This window comes from Harpia harpyja, chromosome 2 (genome assembly GCF_026419915.1).
Source record: "Harpia harpyja isolate bHarHar1 chromosome 2, bHarHar1 primary haplotype, whole genome shotgun sequence".
Classification (NCBI taxonomy): Eukaryota; Metazoa; Chordata; class Aves; order Accipitriformes; family Accipitridae; genus Harpia; species Harpia harpyja.
In genome coordinates, this window is record NC_068941.1 from 89,994,107 (window position 1) to 90,018,272 (window position 24,166).

Here is a 24,166-nt window from a genome sequence, read left to right on the forward strand (position 1 = left end):
CGGACAGGGGTACCCGGGGGGGGGGATTGGGGGGGCCCTGGGGGAACCGGGGGAGGGGGCAGCGGGGGGGGAGCCGGGGGGTGCAGGGCTGGATTCCCCCCCCCGAGGTGCCCCCAACACTGGGGGTGCAGGGCTGGGTGCCCCCCCCCCCGGTTCTCCCCCCACTCTGGGGGTGCAGGGCTGGGTGCCCCCCCCCTCCTCCACGCTGGGGGTGCAAGCTGGGTGCCCCGGTAACGGGGGGTTCGGCGCTGGGTGCCCCCCCCCCCCCGCAAGTGCCCCCAACACGGGGGGGGGGCAGAGCTGGGTCCCCCCCCCGAGGTGCCCCCCCCAGCCACGCGCCTGCCACGTGACAACCACCCCCCCACTCCCCCCCCCTCCCGGCTCGGGCGGCCGGGGAATCCCCCGCCCCCTCGGTGTGTTTACATCAACCCGCCAATCAGCGTCTCTCTAGCAGCACACCCCCGCGGCGGGGGGGGGGCGGCTTTGTGACCCCTCTTCCCATTGGGCGCTGCGCCCGCCCATCAGGATCTAGGGGAAAGGGGCGGGGTGATGGAGTTATTTACATTGCGGCCGGCCACGCCCACCCCGCCGTGGTCCCGCCTCCGTGGTCTGCCTGTCTGACCCCACGTGGGGGACGCGTGCGCCCAACCAATCCGACCCTTCGGGGTTAACCAACCCGGAGGCTAGGAGGTGGATCCGAGTCTCCAATCAGACGGCGGCGGAGCGGGTGGGACCAGAACCTTAGAGTGGCAGCGGACTGGTGGAATAGCGACAGCGCTCGCCCTCCCTTCCTCCCAACCAAGGCTTAGAGCCGAGGGCGAGGAGGCGGGGACGCGTGTCGGGCCTGACCAATGGGGTGCCAGGTTTTATGATGGGCGGGGCGGGTGGCGGCGGCGGCGGCTGTGGCGGCGGCGGTAGCGGAGGGCGGGCGGCAGCGGCCCGACCCGGCCGGCAGGTACGGGGACGGGGACGGGGACGAGGACGAGGACGAGGGTTCCGGGACGACCCCCGGGTCTTAGGCCCGACCGGGCCCCGGCTAGCCCGCGGGCCTTCTCGGGACCAACGCCGGGGGCTGGCGGGCTCACAACCGGGCAGGCCGCATCCCATCCCGGTTTGAATTCAAGCCCCGCCGGGCGACGTTCGTAGGCCCCGGCCGCGCTTCGCACCTCTGTCAGTCTTCTACTCCCGGGAGCGGTCGCGTTCCGGTGGGGAACGGCCCCGGGGCGGGAGCGAACGAAGACACCTCGGGTCTGGGTCCTTTACCGGATCGCAGGCCTCGGCGTTTTTGCCGGGGGAGCTCTTTCCCCGGGCGGTGGTGTGGGTGCGGAGGATTCCCGGGAGCAGGTATGGAACCGTGGGGACTGGCGGGAGCCAGCCCATCCTGGCTGATTTCACCCCAAAAAAACACCAGCGGGGCCCTGCCAGGGTCCAGCCGGGCTCTCTCCCACCGCCCTGTCCCTCGTCTTCCTCTCCCCCTCCACCCACCCCCGGCATTTCTCGGGCGCAGGCTCCCAAAACAGTCCCCAGGCTCCTCTCTGCGTGGGTCGGGCCCTTCACCCGTGGGGCGAGGCGAGGGCAGCGTGCCACCGGCCCTGCTGACGCCCCCGACCCCACGAGGAGCAGAGGGGCAGGGGGAGATTGGCTTCTCCCTCCGAAGCCCACTCCCACGCCACGATCTCCGCTCCAAGTGGAGCACGCAGGGGACAGGCATGGTGGTCCCGCATCCTGCCGTCGTTCCGGAGGGACCCCCCCCCGACCCAGAGGTGGGCAACACAATGTGCTAGCTTTGCAGGTTTGCACTGACTGGAAGTTGGTTTTGCAAATTTACGTAAAAAAAACCCCCAAAAACTACCCCAGCCTGTGCCGCGGAGGCTGGGGGTGCGGCACACGGGTGGGTTGCCCTCCCCAGCCCAGGCCAGCCTGCCCTCCCCAGCCGTGTTTACGGGGGACGGGATGCAGCACCGGCAGGCTCGGCGTGGCGTAGTCAGCTCCTGGCTTGTGCCCTTCAGATATTTTGTTACGTGCTGGCTCTTCAGGTTTCAGCCTGGCATGCAGCGACAAGTCAGATATTGCTACAGGAGCATCGCGGCCAGGTAGGGAAACTTCTTTCCGCGTCTGACGCAGTGACTGCTTGACGGGATGCACGTTGGGATCCATGTCGCTTTGGAGTACGGCTGATCTGGATCCTTGTTCTTACCTTAGCCTTGGCCATAGAGACCGCAGAAAAGGCTGCGTGAAGCCCTCAGTTGTGTTTGCTCGGTTCCTGATAGCTCGAGACAAAAATGCGTATCGTAATATTGCGTTGAAAATGTCCCCGTTTCCTTTCTGTGCAAAGAAGTCTGCGGATTTTCCCTCTGAAGAGCTCCTGGGTGGCAAGCGGAGGGGAGGGGACAGCCCTTTTCCAGGCTGAGAAGGGAACAGCCAGGCATGCGTGTGCGTTGTGTGTAAGATGCACACGTGTCCTTGCAGGATTCCCCACGTACTTACTTGAGGCAGGCAGAAAACAGCAGCCGTATGCAGGTGGATAGTGTATCAGAGCGCTTTCTTAGAGGGAGCTGGACTTTCATGCGAACTTTCAAGCTTTTGTTCTGGAAGTAAACGGCCAAGGAGGGAAGCAGGCTTGTTCCCTTCCCTTGAAGCAGCAGTTTGCTTTCCCCTCGCAGCCGGCCGCTGTGAGCTGCAGTTTGAGGCCAGCCGCAGGACGGTGAAGCGAGACCCTCGGCCATTCACCTCTGGGTCATCCATCACCCGGCAGGCTGGGCTGGCCGGTCTGCGGTGCCCCAGGGACCGCAACGGCACGAGGACAGTGTCTGTCCCCGGAGCTGTCATCGCGCCAGCCCTTCCACTGGTGTTAATTTGATCCACGCCAGTGTTGTCAGCGGCTGAAATCCGGGCTGCTGAAAGGCAGCCGCCAGCCAGCCTGCCCAGTGCCCGCTCTTGTTTGGTGTTGACAGGGCGTGTTTTGTCAGGTTTTGGTGGCCTGGAGAACAGGGCCGAGCCCCGGCAGCTGTGACCGCGCTACCGCAGCCTGCATACAGCCAAGGGATGGAGCAGCAAGAGCCAGTGCCGTCCGGCTGCCGAGGTGCAGACCTGAGCTCCCAAAACGCGGGTTGAATCGCCATGTCTGCCTTGGCCTCTCGGCCTCGCTTCGCTTCCCTGTCCCCACTCGGAGTGAAAGCAATGGCGTGGAGGGCAGGCGTCCAGCACCGGATCGGGCGAAGCCCGAGATGTGAGTACAGGGCACACGCTGCAAAGTGCCTGGAAAAGTGCTTCCGTGTCGGGTCTCCGGCACAAACAGAGATAAAGCTGCTTCTGCAAATCCGTAGAGCCCTGGCAAAGCGTTCAGTTTGCTGCCCTGATCTCCGTTTCCAGGCGTTGCTGCTGCAGAAATTGCACTGCTGGCTTTTTCTGCTCTCGGTTCTCTCTGCCCGCATCCAGGCAGGCAGGGAATGCTGTCCCCGTGGATGTCCCTGTGTGGCAAGCACACAGTGCATCTGTGGGAAGAGCACCACCCGGCTCCAATGAGGAGGTTTCCCCTCCCAGAGCAGAAGTGGCAGCCACTGCCAGGGGAGCTGGAAGGTGCTGCTTGATGGATGCTCTGTTTTGAAGTCTTTAAAAAACTTCTTTTATCAATTCCCTTAAAGAAACTACAGAATATTGCTACTCGTGAGCTCATGAGCGGTGCTGGTTGGCCGTATCGCTGCTGCAGTGTATCGCAGCGTTAATCCTGGTGAGCAGCAGGACCCATTTGTGAGCTGTCAAGTGCAGAATGTGTTGTCTTTGCCTGAGATTAAAAGTAGCTCAATGAAGAGCAGTGTTTAGAATGAATTTGAAATTAGGTTTCGAAGTGTTTCTTGGACACAGCTCAAGAGCGCGTTCAATGTTTCTGGTGCTTTCAAAATGACGGGGGGATCTGGCGGCACTTTGTTTTGTGCCTGAGCAAAGTGGGGGATTGTTCTTGTGGATGCAGATTAAAATAGTGCAGGATGAGATTATCCCCCAGATTGGAGATGGAAATAGGATGCAGTTCCTCAGCAACTGAGATATCTGAAAATGGAAGGCTCCACATCTGCTGCGGGCTTCGAGCAGGGACTGGCACACACCCTGCAGCAGCCCAGCAAGCGTGAGAAGGGAGTACCAGGAGTCCAGCCTAACACCATGAGTCCAGGCTAACCTGGAAGACTTAACGTCCTCTAATTACAGAGGGTTGAAGACAGCGGGGAGCAGTGGATGACTCCCCCAGGTCTGCAGCAGCTCGCCAGCTCAGCGCTTCAGCGTCGGTGGTAGGGAATAAAACCTGAAGTGCCAGTATAATAGGAAGGAGAAGCCTGAGGAAAAAAAAGTACTTGAAAGACATCGGGGTGGTGATAGAGCGTGGGCTGGGCTGGAGCTGGATTGCAACCTAGCAGAAAAAGCCAGACCCAGTCACGCCGGGTTCCCCGGTGAGACCCAGCTGGAAGCAGAGAGGGGTTGAACATCGCAAGTGCCATGCGGGGCAGCTGGCAGTCCTCACGGCTACTGGAAAAATCGACACGGCTGGGAGATAAAAAGTGCAGCTTGGGACTCCAAGGTGCAGAGACCTTATCTGCAAGCAGAGATTAGAGCAAGGTAATCTCTGTGTTTACTGTGCAAGGCGCAGGTGGGCAGGAGGAGAAGCTGGTGGAAGGAGCGAGGGCGTTGGAAGTGGGGCTGAACCAGATCGACTTGTGGAGCGTGAGAAGTACCCGTGGGAGCTGAAATGGGAGAATCCAGTCCCTTGGGAAATGAGGCTAACGAGTTGCCCTTCTCTAACTGCTGCTTTGCAGGAGTTGAGAGGTGCCCTGCAAAAACATCCAGCCTTCCCCTCCCCGCCTTGCCCCAGCTCTGCCTGGGCACAGATCAGTCCTAGGCTTCTGGTCGAGGACTTCAAACCAATGTGCTCATGCTCCAGTACACCGCTTCTGCAGGAAGCGTTTCTGCACTGGTTGAGGGGATAAAATAGTGGGTTTCTTTTTATGAATTTGAGTTAAATTTCAAGTGCAAGTTAAAATTTGAGTGTCGTTACACCCGAAGTGCAGCTGGGATGAGGGTGCAGCAGCCCAGGCTTGGGGATGCAGCCCTAACCTCTCGCCTTCCCCTGTGGTGCCAGCCCTTGCAAACCCAGCCTTGCTCCTGAGCACTTGCAGGGCAGTCAGGAAGGAGAGGATCTGTGAAAGTGCACAGAGAAAGAAGGGCTCAGTTTTGGGTTTGGTTTTTTTTTCTGAAGTCTGGGTTGTGCTGGGTGGGTTTTCCTGCTGAAGGACCAGCCCGTCTGCAAACACAATGATTCCCAAAGCTATTTATAGAGCTGGGAGCCCTGGCCGGCCAGCCTCCTCCATCACGTAACCCTGCGCTCTCTGCCGAAGCAGCCTCCGCCGAGGTTTTGGCTCTGGCCGCGCCAGCCTGGGAGGGTAAGGAGGACCATATGTCCCTGCCTTGAGCCAAGCGCGCAGCTGTGCTCGATTCTCCTGTCTGGTGCTGACTTGTTAACCCTTTGGGAGCAAAGGGGAGGAACGTGCTTCATGCCACGCTTGGCGTAAGAAAGGGATGCTCTCGTAGGGGCCGAAACCAGCCAGAAGTGGGATGCGTGAAGGGTCTTGCCTCCCAGGAGTTCCTCAGTCCTGCTGTGTGTTATCCTCCTGAATTAGGTAAGGAAACAGTCTAATGGCCTGCCTGGAAAGAGCGGGTAACCATATGTGTAATTCTGGGGTATTGAAGTGCGTTATCCAGATTATTAATAACTTGCCGTGCCTTATGCTGCTCCGTCGCAGGAGCCTGAAGCGTTCCTGCCTGTACGCTCTCCTCCCAGGGCGGCTCATTCCAACCACAGTGCGATCTCGCCGTCTGCTGCCTCTTGTCCTTTCCCCTCTCCACCCGACGGACGGTGCCACAGCTTGAGGCAGACAGGCAGCGCTGCCCACCTGCCGTTCCCTCCGTACGTGGCTCGCCGCTGGAAAAATGCTTGCCTGCAAGATCAGCTTGCTTCCCTGCCGCTCCGACCGCATCACCCTGCGTTATCTCCTTCTCTGCATCAGGCTCTCGCCTCCTGCGCTCCTCTGGCAGCACAGCGGGTACCTACGCCTTTGCCCTTGCTATCCTATCACTCCTCTGTCTCAGCTTTGTCTCCCTCGGGGTCAGCCGCCCCCTTTTATACCACGCTTGGGTGCTGCCTGCTCTAAGGAGTCCTTCCCCACCTCCTGCCAAGTCGGTCCGCGGAGTCTCTGCCCTCCTTGCATCAAATGTCTCAACACCGTGGCAAGAGCACCTTGCTCTTGCTCTGCTTTGTCATCCCAAGGAGTGGGAGCCCAGTGGGACGAGGCAGTGATGGGACGAGGCAGTGATGGGACGAGGCAGTGATGGGACGAGGCAGTGATGGGACGAGGCAGCCTGCTTGGCCTCGCAGTGTCTGCTCTGAAGCAAGGGCAGCGTGTCTCGCATAGCACAACCTGACCGCCTCGGCGGGGTTTGCACCAGCGTGGTGCACGCAGGATTGGACCGCAGCTGCAGAAGTGCAGGCAGAGAGGTGGGCAGAGGGCGGGTAGCTGCAGTACCTGTCTGCTGCTGCCAAAGGGATCAGATGAGGGGCTGGGCGAAGAGGGACCAGACCTGCCCTTGGCAGTGCTGAGCCACCGTCGCGTCCGCTGACTCCAGCCTTGTGCCTCCTGCTTTTTCCCCCTGGGCTTTGAAGGCCAGGTAACACTCACAGCCCTGCAGTGAGCTGTGCAGCAGGGCTAGACGATGCCCAGCCTTGTGCCTGGACCACGGTGCCGTCTCTGCGTAGCAGCACAGGGGCTAAGAGAGACGTCCACGCAGAAATGTGGATGTTTCCTCCAAAAAAAGTCCATCCCCTTTACGTTAGCATCTTCCTGCGTGAGCTGCGCTGATTAGTTTGCCCTTGGATGTCTCGGTCACTTGGGCTAATTTGGATTGGTGACTATTTCCAGCTTAATGGACCTGGGACCACCTGGTAGCCCCAGCTGGGGTCAGGTCCTGCAAAATCTGCAGCCTTAAAGCATCATGTGTTTAAGCAACACCAAATACCAAACGGGGGCCGAATTTCTGTTTCCCGCCTCATGTTGTCCAGTACCTTTTCCAAAGGAAACCTACTTTGCCAGGCTGCTGTTCCAGCCCCAGGCGAGTATGGGAGTATTAAGAGTGATGAAGATGTTTGTAAAGACTAGCAGGGACCTCCCAGGCTGCCTCCCTGCCTTGCAGGCAGCCACAAGGCGTAGCTCCTCAGGTTTTGCTGCGCTCTGGCTCAGGACGTACAGCTCTCTGGAGGTGGTTTGTGAGCTCTGGATGTGTTTTCTGAGCTCTCAGTCCCCAGGTTAAAGATTACATTTATTTTATTTTTTTTTAATCTGCTTAATTTTCCAGGGGAAAGGAGAAACAAATCTAAGAAGCCTTTGTTATAAGAAAGCAGATTTTTTTATTTATTTTAGTTTTAATGGAGAACCATGGCTCAGAGCAGTAAGCTCACTGCAGCATCTCAGCAATATATCAAAATTACCCTGGCTCTGTGTGTACTTGGTAGAGCGTCAACAGGCTGACGGTTACAGCGCTGCTCCGGTGACTCAGATAAATAACATGCAGACCAAAACATACATTGAGCCTGGCTCGGCCAGACTGGAAAATGCACTTTTGGAAGGCGCTTTTCCAGGCGTGGATGGCTCTGCACAGCCGGGGCTGCTGCGAGGGACTGCTGGCGTGCTCCAAGCACCGGCTGATAGGGGAAAACCATGACCTTGGGTCCTTCAGACCTAGCTGTGAAAAATGGGAGATTAAAAAAAACCACTTTGGTTGGTTGTTTTTTCTTTCCCCTTTCGTGTTTGGGCTACCGAAGCAGTATGTCACATAGATGGTTCCTGTGCTGTCGCCATCTGTGCACGTACCCCTGCCCCTGGGTATCCGCTGCCCTTCGTGCTGTTACCGGCCAGCAGCAACGGGAGATTTAGGTGCCTTACCATTTGGTGAGTTTTTACACCCAGGATATTCCCAGTAGATGCTCAGGCAGGAGCCATCCCCCCCCAGGCAGGGATGAGCTTGCAGGGCAGCCTGCCTCTCCTGCCTGCTGCTTGCTGCCGGCTGTTTCTCCCAACAAAGCGCAGGGACGTTGCTCTTCGGAAGGGCTTCTGTCTTGCTCCGTGACACTTAAATGTCCGTGCTGGCCTCTCCCAGCTCCCTTTTTGCTCGGGGCCATTCAGAAACTTCTGGCCACAGCAGGCAGGGGATGGCTGTGTGGGATTGCTCGGGAAGCTTTGGGGTGGCTTAAATCTAACAAAAGAGGTGGGAATAGTGTGGTGGGGAAACGTGCGTGATAACCACAGTGAAACAACTTCCATGGTGAACGTGGGGGATTCTATGTCTGCTGAGAGGGGCTGGAAATGGGGCTGTGGACACCTATGTGTTTAAAAAAAGAGAGAGAGAAAGAAGGGAAATTAAAAAAAAAAAAAAAGAAAAATGGACCCGTTGGTGACAGAGTAAACAAGTGGCATTGACTGTGATGTGGGGGTACAAACGCTTCCCGCGCTCTAATTTTGGCAAGCGGCAGGTCTGTTTACGCAGCCTGGGGACCGCAGCAGATGGTGCCCGGTGTGCCCGGGGCTGCCCTTCCCGGGGGGTCCCAGCTCTCCGTCTGCCCCTTACGGGATGGCAGAAGCCAAAATTGGGAAGCCGAGCTCGGCCGGTATCCCCAGACCCTGTCTGCCCCATGGGAGCCCTTTGGTTTGCTCTGGGCACTGGAGTGGGATGCGTGGATGGCCAAGGGGCTGCAGGCTCTGCACGGATGTTAGGATGCTGGCAGCGCTCAGGGCTTGCCCTGCTGTTAGGATCTGTTTGTGCTGAGAGCTGCTGCCTTTGCTGCTCCCCGTCTGCCTGAAAAACCTGTCCTGCTGACGGGAACTGCGATGAAAGTCCTGCTGCCGCGTTATAAACCTGGAAGGGAAACTAGACACAAGCCATCCTTTCATGTCTCTGCTCCCAAACCACAGCACGCCGCCCTCCTTGCTGCACTGGGCTAGCTGCCCTCCTCTGCCTCTCCTCCTCCCGCGGCACCCGCAGCTCTCCACGGCTGTGCCGTGGGTGCCGGGTCACACACACCAAACACTCAGGGAAAACCCCCTTTGCTGTTCAGAAAGAGCTGAAAAGCTCTGCTGAGAGCCGGCACCACAGGAGCGGGATCTCTTTGCAGCCAGATGAGTAAGGAGTGTGGAGTCTTGGGGAGGGAGAGGAAGCTTTTTATTCCTTTTTTTTTTTTTTTTTTTTAAAAGCATAAAAACCATAAAATTAAACATTGCAAAAACCTTCCCTCCTCTCTTTTGCTGCTTCTCCAGCTACACTGTTCTCTGCAGTGGCTGGTACGGAGCCACCAGACCAGAGCAGGCACCTCGCTTCGTCTCTTGACAGCGGCTGCCTGATCTACAGCAGGGCAGCGGGAGGACTTTCGGTTCGACCCAGCGCCCGTCCTGCCTGTCTGCACAGAGGACCCAGCTCCGGACGCTGTACGTAAGCTGTGAACCCCGCCAGCTCCTCAAAACTCATGTGTCCTTGAGCTCCAGGCTCTGCCTGTGCAAACGTCTGCGCTGGTGGCGAGAGAAGCAGGGAGGAAAGGAGGGAGAGCTCCCCCATCCAAACCTTTTCATGCCTTTTCGCTTGCTTTGCAGCTCTGTTCTCCTTCCCGCCTGCCCTGCGACTCTCTCCTGCCAGACTTGAGCTGTCTGCCGTCAATAAGTCTCGCTGATCACGGGAGAGCCGCCGTGTTGGCTTTGGCACGGTTGAAGTTTCCGTGCTCCATTCGGAGCCTTTCTTGCTTTTCTGCAGATAACAAAGGCTGCTTCAGTGTGGCCTGGTGCTGTCCCCCGAGGCTGCAGGCAGCCCGAGGAACGTGCTGCTCTTCCTTTTCCCTTTTTCTCCTCCTTTTTTCTTTGCCCAGGAGCAGCCATGTTAAAGCTGTGCCGCTCTTGGGGACCCAAGAGTGTTGATATGCAAAGGCTGTGCACCTTTGTTATTGGCGGGGATGCTTTTCAGAGAGTAATGTGCGACAGCTATCCTGTACTCGTCTGTGCTTCGGATTCCTCCCCAAAATAAGAATAATCTGTTTGGCTCCTAGAGCAGGCTGCGTTTAACGAGTAATGTGGGATCCCTGCTCCTGGGGGATTGGAGCGGCTGCTGGGATCCAGATCTGACGGCAACTGTGACCTGCGTTGAGACGGAGAAGACCGGGCTCTGGCGGGGTTGTTGCTTGTTCTCACAGCCTTGTAGGGCCTCGCGGAGACTCTGAGAGGTTGTCTAATTTGTTTCCTAAAGTAGGATTAGGCATACCTGGACCATCCATGGCGCCCATCAGTAACTGTTCCCCGAAACTTTCAGGGAGAGGCTTGTCCCCCTGCAAACGGCATTAGTTCCCATCATTGCTACTGGTCTCCCTAGCCTCACCCCCCCCCTCCAAATCCAATTTCTACTGCTGCAAAAACCAAAACACCCTCTGTATCCACGAGGACAAAAGGCCGTTTTTTCTGCAACCTCCCTCTGTACCGAAAGGGCTGTTGTGCAGGGCTCCCCGGCTCTCATTCTCCTCGAGATCAAACCAAGCCGCTTCTGCCAGTCATCCCAAGAAGTCATGTTTTCCAGCCCCTGCTTGTGCGGGATGCTCTCCAGCTCATCCCTGGGCCCCAGTGTTGTGCTGGAGCTGGATGCAGCTCCGCTCCAGACAAAGCCTTTACCAGGCAAGAGTGAAACATACAGCTGGGATGTCATTACGTGATATTTGGACGTTTTTCAGCAGGGTTGTGCTGGCCTTAGTCCACGTTTCGCTATTCTGTAGGATTTTGCTATTGAATTATTGTCTCATTTATCTGTCTGTGCGTCCTTCCCTCCGTCTGCTCCCGGGAGCCTTTCAGAAACTGAGGTTTGGGACTCCGTAAGGTTTGTCTTGCTTCAGGCCGTGCTCCTGGGACTCTGAATGCCTGCTTTGAAAAAGGCAGCCTTCGTGTCACAAACCAACAGGGTTTTGCGAAATGCCCTCTAAAAATAAAGAAATTATGGCAGAGATAAAGGGACATGAACTGGCATGCGTATGTTCTGCCAAAAAATTCAGTATTTTAGAGCAGGGGACAATCTGCTTCTGTGGTGTTGGTGTGTTGACTGCAGTGATAACCCAGTTGTGGTCTTTTGGTGTGTTTTGTGGCAGATTTAAAATAAATGTGATGGATGGATGGGGTTTGGGGTGCCGGTGCCTTCCCAAACCCTGTTCACAACTTCTCCAGGAGCTGCTGGTCAGGTCACCCCTTGCTCTAAGTCCAGACCAAATACATTCAGACTATCTCTGATGGGTCAAAACCATGAAAAATAGATGCTGCCACTGCCAGGGAGGTATAGCGCTGCTTCCAGCACTTTTGAAAAGAGGAGTCAGGAATAGCACTGTGCCTTAGAAAAAAGCAGCCTGGAAGCAGCAGGTTCTTGTGCTGGAAGCCTGAGCTGTCACCCATCAGCATGGCCAGTGGCGAGCCTCCATCTGGGAGCTGGGTGGCTGGCATGGGTTGGGGGGCACGGGGTCCACGGCAGCTCCCTCACCCCCTTGTTTCTCTTCCCAGAGTCAGTAATGATGAATGGCTCCGACCTCGCCAGTACGACGGCATCCAGTCCCAAATCCAAAGAGGACCAAGTAGTGAATGGCCACGATGAAAAGGAAAACAACCCCTTTGCAGAGTACATGTGGATGGAGAACGAAGAAGACTTCAACAGACAGGTAAGACCGGGAGGGTGGTTGCCAGTTCTGCGTTTCTGCGGCTAAAATTGAGGCAAGGGTAGAGGCAAGGGAAAGGTTTCCTCTGATGGGCACCATGAGGTGCGTGTGAGTCACAGCCGGCACAGGCCCTGCACAGAGGAGGTGGCTCAAGGGAAGAGTCATCCTGTTTATATTGGATCTGCCTGTAAGGACATGGGATGGATAAAGTCAGGAAAAAAAACCTCATGATGCCTTTGACCCTCTCAGATCTTTCTCAGAGGGACGCTGACGGCACCATCTTCTCCTGTGCTTTGCTGTGATAACTGAGACCTTCCCTTTCTGCATGCTCAGCTGGAGAGAGAGGACCAGCATAAAAATCAGTGCTCAAAATTTGAGAGCGTTTGTAGCCCGGCTATCTCAGCAATGCGTTCCTGCAGTTAGCACCTCTCGTTTCGGGTAGAAGTCTCGATTTCAGTGAAATGGTCCTGAATACGCTTGGAGCAGCCAGACCACGTGGTAGGAACCTTGGCCACTAGATGCTGTGTCTGTAAGGGCCAGCTAAGCTCCTGAGAGCTTCTGGTAGATTGTGGTGGGACTTGAACAGCTCTTGCTTGTGGAATAACAATGCAACCCCATGAGCTGGAGCAGAGGGAGCAGCTGTATAGCATCCTCCTCGTGCTTCTGCTTTGGGTCTTCATCCAAATGCCAGGGTAGCACAAGGCAGCAGGGAAGAGCTTGCTGGAGGCTCGCTGGTCCCTCCTGCCATCATCCCAGTAGCTGGAGAGAAGTTAGACACCTTGAACTGGGCAAAGAAGGAGCTTGACCCTTCAGCTGGCTGAGCTGTGCTACAGGCAGAAACGCTGAACTCTCCTGGACACTTGCCCCTCCCTAAAACATCCCCACGAGCGTGGCCAAGCACCGGATTCCCATCACCGGCACGTCAGGAGACCGGCAGGGAGGGACCTCTGGAGCTGCGGGCAGGCTGGACAGAGGGATTTTATGTCCCCACCACACCCCTGGTCACCAAAGGAGGATTTCATCAGCTTTATTGGTGTTCTCAGCAGAAAATCTCCATATGGTAATACTTAAGTCTCGTTCCCACAGGAGGAAACTGCAGCCACTCGCTGACAGTAACTCCTGGTGAGTGTGCAGCAGCTGCCTTATGCTGTCCCACATCACGTTAGCAATTGTTAGTGAGCTGTGACTCAAGGCTTTTGTTTTATTTAATGACGTGATTAGGCAGCAGCCAGCCCCCACAAGCAGCTGGGCTGATGGAAATGTGTGAGATTAATTACTTAATGTTTGTAAAGCGCTGTCTTGATTAAAAGCCTGATGAAGGCAAAGTGCAAAGCAAACCATACTGCAGGTCCATGCCGGAGGGAGTGTCCCGGGGTGGAGGAGCAAGGCGGAGGGAGATAGAGGAGGGAGGAAAATGGAGCCAAGATCTCAGGGCTTCCCTGTGTTGGGCTCCGTGTCGCCGAGATACTCGCCTGTGCTTTCCTGGTCTGCCAGCCCTCACTTCTGCACTTCCAACCCCTTAGCGATGCCCTGGGAGCTCAGCCCTTCGTCCAGCTCCTGGTGAAACGCTGCTCGGGGGGGAAAATGGTTTGTACAGAAGCTGGAGTCACTCTTTAAGGGCTTTGAAGTCCATGTGTCCACTGGTGGGGCAGCAGTGGGGTAGGGAGAGCTGTCCTGCGCCAGGACCTTCATCTGTTGGAAGGCAGCGCTCCTGGAAGAAGCTGTCCTCGGGCTGGCATGGGTGCTCATGGGGCTCAGTTTGGGGTGCTGCACCTCGTGCCTCACAGCTGCTCTGTTCTGCTCCCTGGCCTGAGTCGCCCCTGAGTGCCCCCGGGAGAGGATGAGATGCCGGTGATGGGGGCACAGGGTGAGGGACGGCAGGCACGTCCCTTTCAGTGGCGATGGTGGCTTCTGCCACCTTCACATGCAAGCCCCGGTGGCTTGGGGCTGCTGTAAGATGTGGGGCTGAATCTTCCTCCACACCCACTTGCTCTTCCCTCTTCCTCAGCTTTCTGAAGCCACGCTGCTTCCTTGCCTCCTCCGCAAATGTTTTCTGCCATCCAGGCCCTGAGCGAGGGGAACAGGCAGGTGTTTTCAGAAACCCATGAGCTTCTTGGCACAGTCTTCCCTTATTTATGCGAGCGACGTTCCTTTTCCCATGGAGCCAGCACATCCCGGAGGGCAAAAAGGGAGTGGTGGGCTCTTGCGCTGAGAAGAAACTGTGCTGACAGCAGGTGAGGTTGGTGCAGAAGGACCTGGGGCAGGAGGTGACAGAGCTGCATTAAATACCACAGGAAGCCAAAGAGCCCTGAGCAAATACTAAACCCTTTATCTTCTGGTTCAAGTTGTCACGATGCGGTGCAAAGGAGTTGATGGTTTCTGGCTAGAGGGCTAGCAGGTCGGTACAGGTGTCAGCGTGTCCAGGATCTCCCCTTCTCTGTCCCCTGGTCCAGGACCGACATTGTCACTGCATCCCCGGCTCGCAGCCAGCACTGGCATTGGCCCCGATGGCCAGTTGCGTGCACTGAAAAGGCTGTGGTGTGGGAAGGGGAACAAGGCGCTGCTGTGCTGCGGTTAGAGTACGGCTGGCAGTGGCGAGACTCAGAGGAGAGGGAATATTCGTCTGGGTTTGAAGTGTTGCGAGATGCACAAAGCTCTGGGCTCGCTCCATCAGTGTCCTGTGGAAGTGCAGGATCCCAGGGCAGTCATTGTCATCGTCACCTGCCAGGGTGAGCTGGCAGTCCTGGGGTGGTTTTTTAATATCCTGTTTTTGTGTGCTGGTGCGAGCACGTAGTTTCAAGGACAGCCTCTGGAAACCAGTTGAGGACAGCGATGGGATGGTTTGCTAGCGGTAAAGGGGATTTTCCCCTGGCCGGACCCAATTTCTTCTAAGGCTGGTGGCGAGAAGCTCTGCAGTAGCTGAGGCTGGAGATGGTGTCCAAGGCTTGGTTACTGTGAGAGAGCTTTTCACGACCCTTGCGAGTTTTCCTGGATGTGATTTTAAATGTAGCAGGGACCGGCTGCGAATAACTTGAAAGTCAATAGCGCCGTGGGTTTACTGGAGTTACCTTCCCAAGCTGTTTGTGACAGGCAGGTCTCTGTAAATGCCGTGGTGAGGCAGTGGGACCCCGGTAGCCCGCTGGTGGCAGGGGCTGCCAGCCCATCCCCAGCTCAGGGGCTGCAGTATGGGTCACGGTGGGTTGCAGAGCTCCCCTTTTCCCCCTCAGGAAGCCAGTTTCAGTTGTAGTTTCTGCTTTCTTGTAAAATGGCAGAGTTTAAGCTTTTCAGAGCGTTTTGTGGTTCATGGATTCACTCAGCCCTTTTGGACTCAATAACAGCTGCTCAAAATCGTGCTGTTTTCTGGCTGTCGCCCCATCTGCTCATTTTCTGGCGACCACGTGCCTGTTTAGCAGGAGGCCGGCGGCAGCGCGGGCTGCCCAGCTCGCTGCCTCGCTTGCTTTGCTCGAGTCAGCATCCAGAGAAAACCAGCCTGGAAGATGGGAGCAGCTGGTTAATGCGACCCACCGATGGTACGCGCCTGCTCGAGGGTGAGGACGGGACCCCCAGGCCCCCCTCCCGCCCGTCTCTCCTGCCTTGCTTTGCCAGCACACCCCTGCGTGAGCAACTTTCTGCTCTGGGAGCCCAAGCCAGGTCCTGTGGCTTTCCTAGGCCTTGGGAGGAATTTTCCTGCAGCGGAGATGGCGTCATCCATGGTGTACTCGACGGGAGCCGACTGCCACCCTGCGTCGGTGCTTGCAGAGCACCGGTCTGCCGAGGGGGCTGAGCAGAGCTGGTTTAACGAACCGGAGAAGCGTGGGAAGCAAGAAAGGCTGCAGCATCACTCTGTAGCAGAGGATCCACTCAACAACGCGCATCTCTAGCACTGCTTCCCGGTTGTGATTTTATTAGCCATCCTGTTCATTTTGCAGCAAGCTCCGCTGGAGCCCGGCAGCCTGAAATCCCATGTGTGCGCTGATGCATCCAGATGTCCCGTAAATCCTATCCCATTCCCTTTTGGATTTGCCTGGTGCCGTGAGCTTTCAGGCTGCATCTCCCTGCCCCGGCAGCCTGCAGCAGCCGGGAAACGATGCCTGAGCACGGCTTTGCTCCGTTCAAAAGGTGCCGGTTTTTGTGCTCTTGCGCTTCCTGGGGTTGGCTACAGGCAAGTTGACAAAGCTGTGTTTGTCTAGGTTTAAAATATAGCTCTGGCTGTCCTGTGATGTTTCTGAGGCACGGACAGACACCGAGGTGAGGTAGGCACGTTGCAGACTCTTTTACCAGGTGGGGACAGCGTATGGAAAACACCGAGATGCATCGTTTGTACCTGTGACTAACGGGTCTCTTTGGGCAGGTGGAGGAGGAGCTGCAGGAGCAGGAGTTTCTCGACCGCTGCTTCCAGGAGATGCTGGAGGAAGAAGACCAGGACTGGTTCATTCCATCGCGCGACCTGCCCCAGGGCGTGGGGCAGCTGCAGCAGCAGCTGAATGGGCTCTCCATTGGCGACGGCCACAGTTCAGAGGACATTCTGGTAAGGACCTCGGAGAACACGTGCTGTGAGGTCTGCCAAAGAGCGGAGGACCTGTCCCGGGAAGGGGGGTGGATTTCCTCAGGGGGGTTTCCTGAGTGGCAGTGGGGTGTCGGTGCAAGAGCTCGTGCTAATGCAGCAGTGACGATGCATTTTGGAGTTTTCTGCAAGGATGTTTTGTTTTAGCCACATATCCTAAAGACACAAGTATCCAGCTTTGCAGAACTTGCTCTCCAGAAATCATGGGATGGGGCTGCCACTTGCACGTGAGCTGGGCTCTGGCCCCAGAGCAAGCCGGGACCTTCGTTGCCTTTTGGGCAGAGCTGGAGTGTCCTGGCAGGCTGGAGAGGTACGGGAAGGACCAGCCAGGTCTGCTCCAGAGGTGCTGAGCATCCCGAGCCTATATAGATATTTAGAGTGGTGAAAACCTGCTGGGTGGCTGGAAGAGCAGCAGTGTTACAGAGATGCCTGTTTTCATCCCTGAAAGCAGGAATATGCTGCAGGGCTGTATGGACCAGCACAGTGGGGGTTGTTCTGGTCTGGCCCTGCTGACTGTGCTCAGGCTGAGCTGCTTTACCTCCCTGCTTTACCATGGGCAGGGATAAAACAGCCGCTTCCACCTCGCAGCACATCCACACGCAGCCCTGTGCCGAAGCAAGAACAGGGAGAGACAGAAACAGTAGATTCTCCCTCCCATGTTTTCCCCCCAAAAACCCAGTCTGGGAGTAGATAACTTTTCGAGCTGGCCCTTGTTCAGCACCATCTCGAGTGCTGCAGGTGCCTGCAAGGACACGAAGGCCAGGGCAGCCGCTTTGCAGGCGTGAACATCCATAACGGCATCCTCGGCAAGCGGCTGCCGGGACGGGGCACCTTCGGGATGTGGGACCATGGAGCGATGCTTGGCAGGGGGATGCCGGCATTTGGACCGCTGATGGGCAGGTCCCCCTCCCTCTTTTCTTCCAGAGCAAAAGCAACTTGAATCCAGATGCCAAGGAGTTTGTGCCCGGCGTGAAGTACTGACCGTCAAGGCAGGCTTTGGAAAGACTGTGTCCCTGCTCCGGGGGAAGGTGGCGGGGGGGAAGGAGGGAGGGGATCGGCCCCCGGCTGGACTCTGCGCCGTAGTGGAGTTGCTGCAACGTGGCGAAATCTTGCTCTACGCTTCAAGTACCTTTTTTTTTTCTTCCCCCTCCCCCTTTTTTTTTTAATTTTTCCTTTGTATCGTCTATCACCCATTTTTGGCAGTTTTTGCTTTTTAGGACTTGCGGTCCTTAGGTCTGTCCTGGAGTCCAGCACTCCCCCTGCTTCAGAGGCCCATTTCAATGCGTGCGTCAAACCTGCTAGTGGAAAAGTCATGTTTTCTTGTTTAAGTAGAATTCGTAGGGAACCCCCTGCCTGCCTGCTCCCGCCCTGGGATGCAGCGAGCCTGGGCCAGGAGCTGCGCTGGCTTTCCCTGTTAAACAGGATTTCTTTCACTAAAGGAGAAGCGAAGTGTAACAAGACTGTAAACCCTAAATTCCTCTAAGCAGCAGCCTGCCCCAGCTCTCCAATAGGTGCTGAACACTAACTCATATGCTTCTCTGCTGGTAGGTAAGAGTCCTGCCTGCTTAATCAGTTGAGGGAGCTCTTAGGGGAGACCAGACCTGTCAGGCATCACCCAGCTGTCCATCCCAAGGGAAGGGCTGCTTCTACAAAACACGTCTTCTCCTTAAAGAATTTTTCTCCCCAACTCTTGAGCTTATCCAGCACTACGGGCTGCGACTCTGAAGCATCCGTACCTTTATTTCTCATCAAAATAAATCCAAGAAAAACTGAATAGAGACCATTCTCAGGCATGTGGCAGAGTGGAGCAGTGAGGAGTTGGTGTCAAGCAGCCTCCCTGGGAGAAGGATCCTCTGTCAGGATGAGTCTGAGCCCCAAGGAGCACCCACAGGTGTAGATAGAGAGGGTGATGGGCAGCGTCTTCGTGCTGGTCCTTGCGATCCCCTTTGCCGAGGCTTTGGTGGCGGGTGGCATTCAAGGCAAAGCTGCCGGAGCGGCTGTTGGTGAGCAGGATCCGTGCCTCCGTCGGGTGAACTTGCTCTTGGGGACCTCCTTCCCCATCGCCAGGAGCTGGCTGGGCTTCAGCTCCGTAAACCACGGCCCCGGGCGCTTCTGGTATTTTAAATCCTGTGCTTAGTGGGCTCCTTTGGAGAGCCAGGGTCAGAAATCTGTATCCAGAGAAAGCAGGAGCTTCTCGGTGAGGTGCATAGCCTAACGATTAAAATAGTTACTGGCTCGACTAACGCGGACGGGAGCTTTTGCTCATCCGTGTAAATCTTACCTCCCGGGTGCAGTTGCTTCCAGTATTCCCTTTACTTAAACGGAGTAGTTAATGGAGGGGGATTACAGATCCCTGCGGGGTTTGCAGAGATGGAAGCTAATGGCCACTCAATAGCTGAGGGCTTGCTCTGTCTCCATTAGCTCGGCACAGCAAAGCCGGCGGCCGCAGCTCAGCAGGAGGGCCTGGGGTTATTGGACCACAAACACTAACGGCGAGCGGAGGTTTGAGCTGATTTAACTCAGCTGCTCTCTGTACAGTCTGCTCCATAACTCAACAGATCTCCCGTCTCTGGCTGCTGGTTTTAAAACCAGCACTAAACCCTGACACTACCGCAGCTGGAGCCGGCAGCCTGTTGAAGGTGCCTGTCTAAATAGGTGCCCATCTTACACATTGCTGCCCAGAGGTATGGGTTGGTTTGGGTTGAGTTCTCCTGTTTCCCGGTACAGCCTGTGCCTTCAGCCCCTGCGCGGTTGCCTCCAGCTGCCGGAGGGTCCCTCTGCTCCGCGGCCGGAGCTCAGGCTGTGCCCAGGGCTTTGCAGGACATGATCCGGGGCACGGGGAAGGGCAGCTGTACGCTGGGCAAATTTCTTTTGTAGCCGTAGTGCAGTTTTCCCCCCACCCTTTCTCTGGTTTCTATTTGATTTCTTACCAAAAAAAAAAAAACTAACCAACCAACAAACCCCACCCTCTGACACGCTGTAAATTTCAGACAATGCGTTATTAAAAATAAACTTTTTTTGGAACTGAGCGCTGCAGAAGTCTTGTCTGGAGAAGGGGTAAGGTCTCCATTCAATACCAGCTCCATCCAACATCTTGGTCCTGGCAGGAGGCTCCGTGCCGCGCTGGCCAGGCAGGCAAAGACCCCGGCACGCAAGGTTTGCTCTTGGCCACGACCAGCCTGGTAACTACAGCAGTGGCAAACACATTCACCACTCGAGCGTTAGATGGCTCTGCTGGAGCTGGGTTTGAGCGTGTGCCCCTGATTTGCTTTGCTTTGATCAAGTTCAGAGGCAGCTTGAAGCTCCTGGAGGATTTTCTTCCTTCACCCCTGCAGTGGTACTGTTCCCGGCCGTGGGAGCGCTGGCTTCCACCATCCTCTGCCGGAGGCTGGGGCTCCGTGGAGCTGGCCGGGCAGAGCCTGAAATGGCTGGAGGAGGAAACGGCTCTGGTTTATGCCTGGTCAGGACCTTGGCACTGAGAAAATGAGATTTAAAAAAAAAAAAATAAAATTTGAAAGCCAGGGGAGATGATTCCCAGCATCGAGGCCACTGCCTCTTCTGCTGCTTCTTCCCCCCAGCTGGACACAGGGTATTTGCAAACCACGGTGCCCGGGCCCACGGCTTCATCCCGCTGCTGGATGAGGACGTTGGCGTGCGGAGGAGCCGGGCACAGAGCAGCCTGCCGTGGCAGGGTGAGCCAGCAGGATCAGCCCCACTCGGGATGCGAGCTCCATGCCCATCCCAGCGTCTTCCTGGAAGGAAGAGGCAGCTTTGGGGTTTGTGCTTTAGGTCAGGCATAGCCCCTTGCTGCCGATTTAAAACAAAAACAAGCAAAAAGAGCTTTCCTCCTTTTTTACTTTTTTTTCCTTTTTAAATGAAGACCAGCCCCAAGAAAGCTGCTTGAACTCACACAGGCAGACCAGCCCCAGCCTTCCCCTTCACCGGGGCCGCTGCTTGCCGTTAGCACCGAGTCCTTCCCCCTGCTCGCCCAATGTCGGCATCGCTCCCTCCTGTTCCGCTTGGATCCAGCAGCCCCCCCGAGCACCAGACCCCCTCCCTGCTCAGCCTCCGGGCAGGCGTGGGCAGCACCCCATCCCCAGACCCACGGCTGCTGCAGCCCGTCCTTGGGCACCGAAACAGGAACCTTCAAGGTCTGTTTTTCTTCATTTTCCAACATCCGCCCCACGGTTTGGAGCACATTCCCCCCCCCAACCCCTGCACCGAGGTTGGTTCCTCTCCTCGTGGCCACTGAGCCACGCTCCCAGCCCCACGCTGCCCCATCACACCCATTTCCCTTTGGGCAGTGCAACCATTTTATTGCCAAATTACAAAACTCATTTGTCCATATCCCCCTGCTGCCCTGTGCGGAGGGTCCCTCCCTCCCCGGGGATATAGGGGAGCTGTGGGGCAGGAGCTGGGGGGGGCCACGGCTAGAAGACGTGGGTGTAGAAGACATCCACGTTGCCGGCGTAGTCCAAGGGCAGAGCCTGGCCGACGTTCCTGGCACCCAAGCGGGCCCCCCCCAGCGCCGAGGAACGCTTCAGCTTCAGGAGGCTGAACCGGGAGAAGACGTGGCCGGGGGTCTCCTCCCGTGCCTGTGCCAGCACACGGATGAACCCTGGGGGGGGGGGACACACACCGAGGGCTGGGGTTACGGGGGACCGCAGGACCCCCCCCCACCACTCCCAGCAGCCCCCATCCCTCCGCTCACCCGCCTGCATCCTCTCCCAGCTATTCCAGACGGAGCCCACGCAGACGATGGGCAGCCCCAGCTCCCCCAGGAACAGGTTCTGCAGGGGGAAGAGGGTCAGCGGGTGAGACCCGGCACCGGGACCCCCCCCCACGCACCCCCCTCCCCGTTGGCTCTCACCCTGTCGATTTTGGGCAGCACGGCGACGACGTGGCGGGCCAGGACTTCGCCTGCCTTGTTGAAGATGTGGCAGCAGAGCGGGTCCCCAGCCTGGGCACCTGGGTACGGGGGTCAGGGGGGAGTGGGACGGGGACCTGGGACCCCCCACCCGCACCCCTGCACCCTCCGGGGCTCGCACCCGGCTCCCACAAGCCACGCTGGGCTGCGTGGGGGGAGCGGCACGTCCCCCCTCGACGAGGGCAGAGGATGCTCAGGGCGAAGGGTGCGCCGGGGGCAGAGACCGGGTCCGGGCAGCCGTCACGGGGAGGGACGGCAAAGGGGTGACAGGGGGACCGAGGGTGGCAGGGACGGGTCACCCCGATCGCCCCAAGGATGGGCTGCCCTGGGGGCCGGCCCCCCCCTCCATACAACCCCTTCCCCCTGTGCCCCCCGGGGAAGGGGCTTCCCTACCCTCCGCCAGCTTCTGGCAAAACCCCGCAAACTTGGACTTCTCGAAGGTGCGGTAGAGATGTGTCAGGAGGCCCATCCTGTCGGATATCTGTAATGCCGGGGGGGGGGAAACCCCCCAGTGAGCCCTGCGTCCGGGCTGCCAGCCCAAGGGATCCCCCCCTGGACACCCACCACCCCGGCACGCAGCCTGGAGCATCCCCCAGACCCCACCATCATGGGGTGCAGCCCAGAGCCCCCCCCCGCCCAGACCCCGGCACACAACCCAGACCCCCCCCCACGCCTCCCCGGGACCCCCCAGCAGCAGCAGCACCTGGAAGTAGTCAAACATGGCCTGCTTGACGTAGCCGACGTCGTGGGGCGGCACCTCCAGGTTGTCCATGCAGTCGAACACCATCTTCACGGCTTGATGGGCGATCCAGTACGCTGCGGAGGGAGGGAGCGAGGATCCGGCTGAGCCCCCCCCCCCAACCACCACCGCCCCCCCCCTGCTCACCGGCCTCACCTGAGCCTTCGTCACCCATCATGTGTCCCCAGCCGCCGCAGCCCGTCTCCGACCCGTCGGGGTTGATGAGTTTGCAGTTGGAGCCAGTACCCGAGATCAGGACGATGCCGCCTTGCAGGGTCAGAGCCGGCGGTTGCCCCCTCCCCAGCACCGGCACGTCCCCCTCACCGTCACCCCCCCGGGGGGGGTTCAAGCTGTCCCCTACCGTGGTCGGTGGCGGTGGCCATGGCCCCGACGGCATCGTTGGTGATGTAGTAACTCTGGCTCAGGTGGGGGAAGCGCCGGCGTAGCTCCTCCGTCAGTTTGCCGATGGCGTCTTTCTGGTCACCCCCGCTCAGGGACAGCCCCTGTCCCATGCCGGAGGGTCTCCGTCACCCCTGGGGGCGGGGGGACGGGACGGGACACGGAGCCCGAGCATCACTGGGGAGGATGCTGGTCCCAGGGGAGCACAGTGGAGGGATGGAGGGGCTCACCAGTGAGCGGAGGGGGACGTGGGGGTCGGCCCCGGCTTTGGTCTTGGCCTCGCTGACCATCCGCTCGATCCTCTCTAGGCACTTCTCGGAGCCGACGAGCTGAGAGCCGAGATGGGGGGGGGACAGGGACACGCTAAAGCCCCCCCATACACACCCCCCCCCCCCAAGCCAGGCTCCATCCCTGGGGGGTCCCGCGCACCCAAAAGCTCTGCTGCCAGCAACACCCCGGCACCTTCTCCGGTGGCCTCATCCCACCCAAGCACCCCGGCAGCTTGGGGACAACCAGGGTCGTGTCCCCCCCCCCGGCCGAGGCTGGATAGGGGGGTGTCCCCCGGCTCACCCAGTGGTTCGTACAGGGTCCCTCCGTCTCGGCCAGGATCCGGCCATCTCCAGAGACCACCACCACCCTGGAGTGGGTGCCCCCGCTGCGGAGAGAATGGGGGGGGGGCCGGCTGCCAGCACTACTCCATGCTCCCCCCCCATCCCCAATCCCCAGTGGGGAGGGGGGACCCCTCGCACCCCGGCTCTGCCTCTCCCCAGGGACCCCCTGCACCCCCTAAACCAGCCCTTGAGGGTGCTGGGGGGGGGGGGCGACCAGAATGTGGGGCCTTGCGGGGGGGTCACACCAGGATGGGGGTCGCGGGGGGGGGGGGGCTCCTGACGCCTCCATCCTGCCCCACCGAGCTCGGTCCCTGGCCCCACCCTGCATCGGGCAGGAGGGGTCGGGGGGGGGCAGGAGCCGGTGGAGGTGGGAGGGGGACCGCTGCAGCGGCCCCCCCATCTCGACCGGCTCCTGCCCCCACCCCCGACCCCTTCTGCCCGCCCCCCCAGGCTGGGGGTAGCGGGGGGGGGGGGCAGTAGGGGTCGGTGAGGGGGGGGGCCGGCTTCAGCCCAGGGTACCCGGAGGGACCAGGGTATGGGGGGGGGGATGCAGAGCCCCGTGGGGACCCCCCGACCCCACCCGCGGCGCGACCCCTCACCCCTCCACGCCGCCGAAGAGCGACGCCATCTCCGCTGGGACACGCCCCGCCCTCCCCGGCTCCTTGGCCACGCCCTCACGCGGGGCACGCCCCGCCTATGGCTCCGCCCCGCTCCCCGCTCCCGCCTCCGCCCCGCTCCGCCTCGCCCCGCCTCCCTGGGTCCTTGCCCCGCCCCCTCGCCCGCCCCGGGTCCCTGTGCCGCCCCTCCGACACTGGCTTTTCCCCCCCCGCCCCGTAGCCCCGTGGAGCCCAGTTGGATGGGGTCGGGGGGGCGAGGGATCGTTCCCGGGGGTCATACACGTGCAGGGGTGCGGGATCACGCGGGACAGAGCTCGGCGTACCCACCCGGCACACAGCCCCACGCACGCACCCACTCGAGACACAGCCCTGCCTATGCACCCACCCGGGACACTGCCCCACGCCCTGGCACCCCCTGGGATCTTGCATCCGAGCAAAAGGGGGGTCCCCCACTCCAGCCTCCCCCCCAGCCATCTCCCCCCTCCGGGTCCCGGCAGTGGGGTTGAAGCTGGGGGACGTGCCCGTGGGCCAGAAGCCACCACGGCACC

At 58.7% G+C, this 24,166-nt stretch overlaps 2 protein-coding genes across 6 annotated transcripts; one reads left to right on the forward strand and one right to left on the reverse strand.

Annotated features, from left to right (window-relative positions):
• The first annotated feature begins 857 nt into the window (after positions 1-857).
• On the forward strand, positions 858-19,353 carry PAIP2B (poly(A) binding protein interacting protein 2B). 3 transcript variants are annotated; one of them, XM_052780895.1, is made up of 4 exons: positions 858-955; positions 11,610-11,764; positions 16,113-16,289; positions 17,250-19,353. In XM_052780895.1, the coding sequence occupies exons 2-4, from the start codon at positions 11,618-11,620 to the stop codon at positions 17,304-17,306; spliced, it is 381 nt and encodes a 126-aa protein (XP_052636855.1). In that variant the 5' UTR covers positions 858-955; positions 11,610-11,617; the 3' UTR covers positions 17,307-19,353. The 3 variants fall into 3 exon arrangements, with proteins under 3 accessions (XP_052636855.1, XP_052636857.1, XP_052636856.1); XM_052780897.1 differs by lacking the exon at positions 858-955 and adding an exon at positions 4,205-4,608; XM_052780896.1 differs by lacking the exon at positions 858-955 and adding an exon at positions 9,370-9,518.
• Positions 19,354-20,162: 809 nt separating this feature from the next.
• Positions 20,163-23,663, reverse strand: NAGK (N-acetylglucosamine kinase). Of its 3 annotated transcripts, XM_052780891.1 has the most exons (10): positions 23,601-23,663; positions 22,961-23,045; positions 22,621-22,719; positions 22,353-22,494; positions 22,148-22,258; positions 21,956-22,068; positions 21,646-21,733; positions 21,196-21,293; positions 21,037-21,115; positions 20,163-20,943 (listed from the first exon to the last, which is right to left on the reverse strand). In XM_052780891.1, exons 1-10 carry the CDS (start codon positions 23,627-23,629, stop codon positions 20,756-20,758), a joined length of 1,032 nt encoding a protein of 343 aa, XP_052636851.1. In that variant the 5' UTR covers positions 23,630-23,663; the 3' UTR covers positions 20,163-20,755. The 3 variants fall into 3 exon arrangements, with proteins under 3 accessions (XP_052636851.1, XP_052636853.1, XP_052636854.1); XM_052780893.1 differs by lacking the exon at positions 22,961-23,045 and having other exon boundaries at positions 23,601-23,654; XM_052780894.1 differs by lacking the exons at positions 22,961-23,045; positions 23,601-23,663 and having other exon boundaries at positions 22,353-22,524.
• Positions 23,664-24,166: the final 503 nt, after the last annotated feature.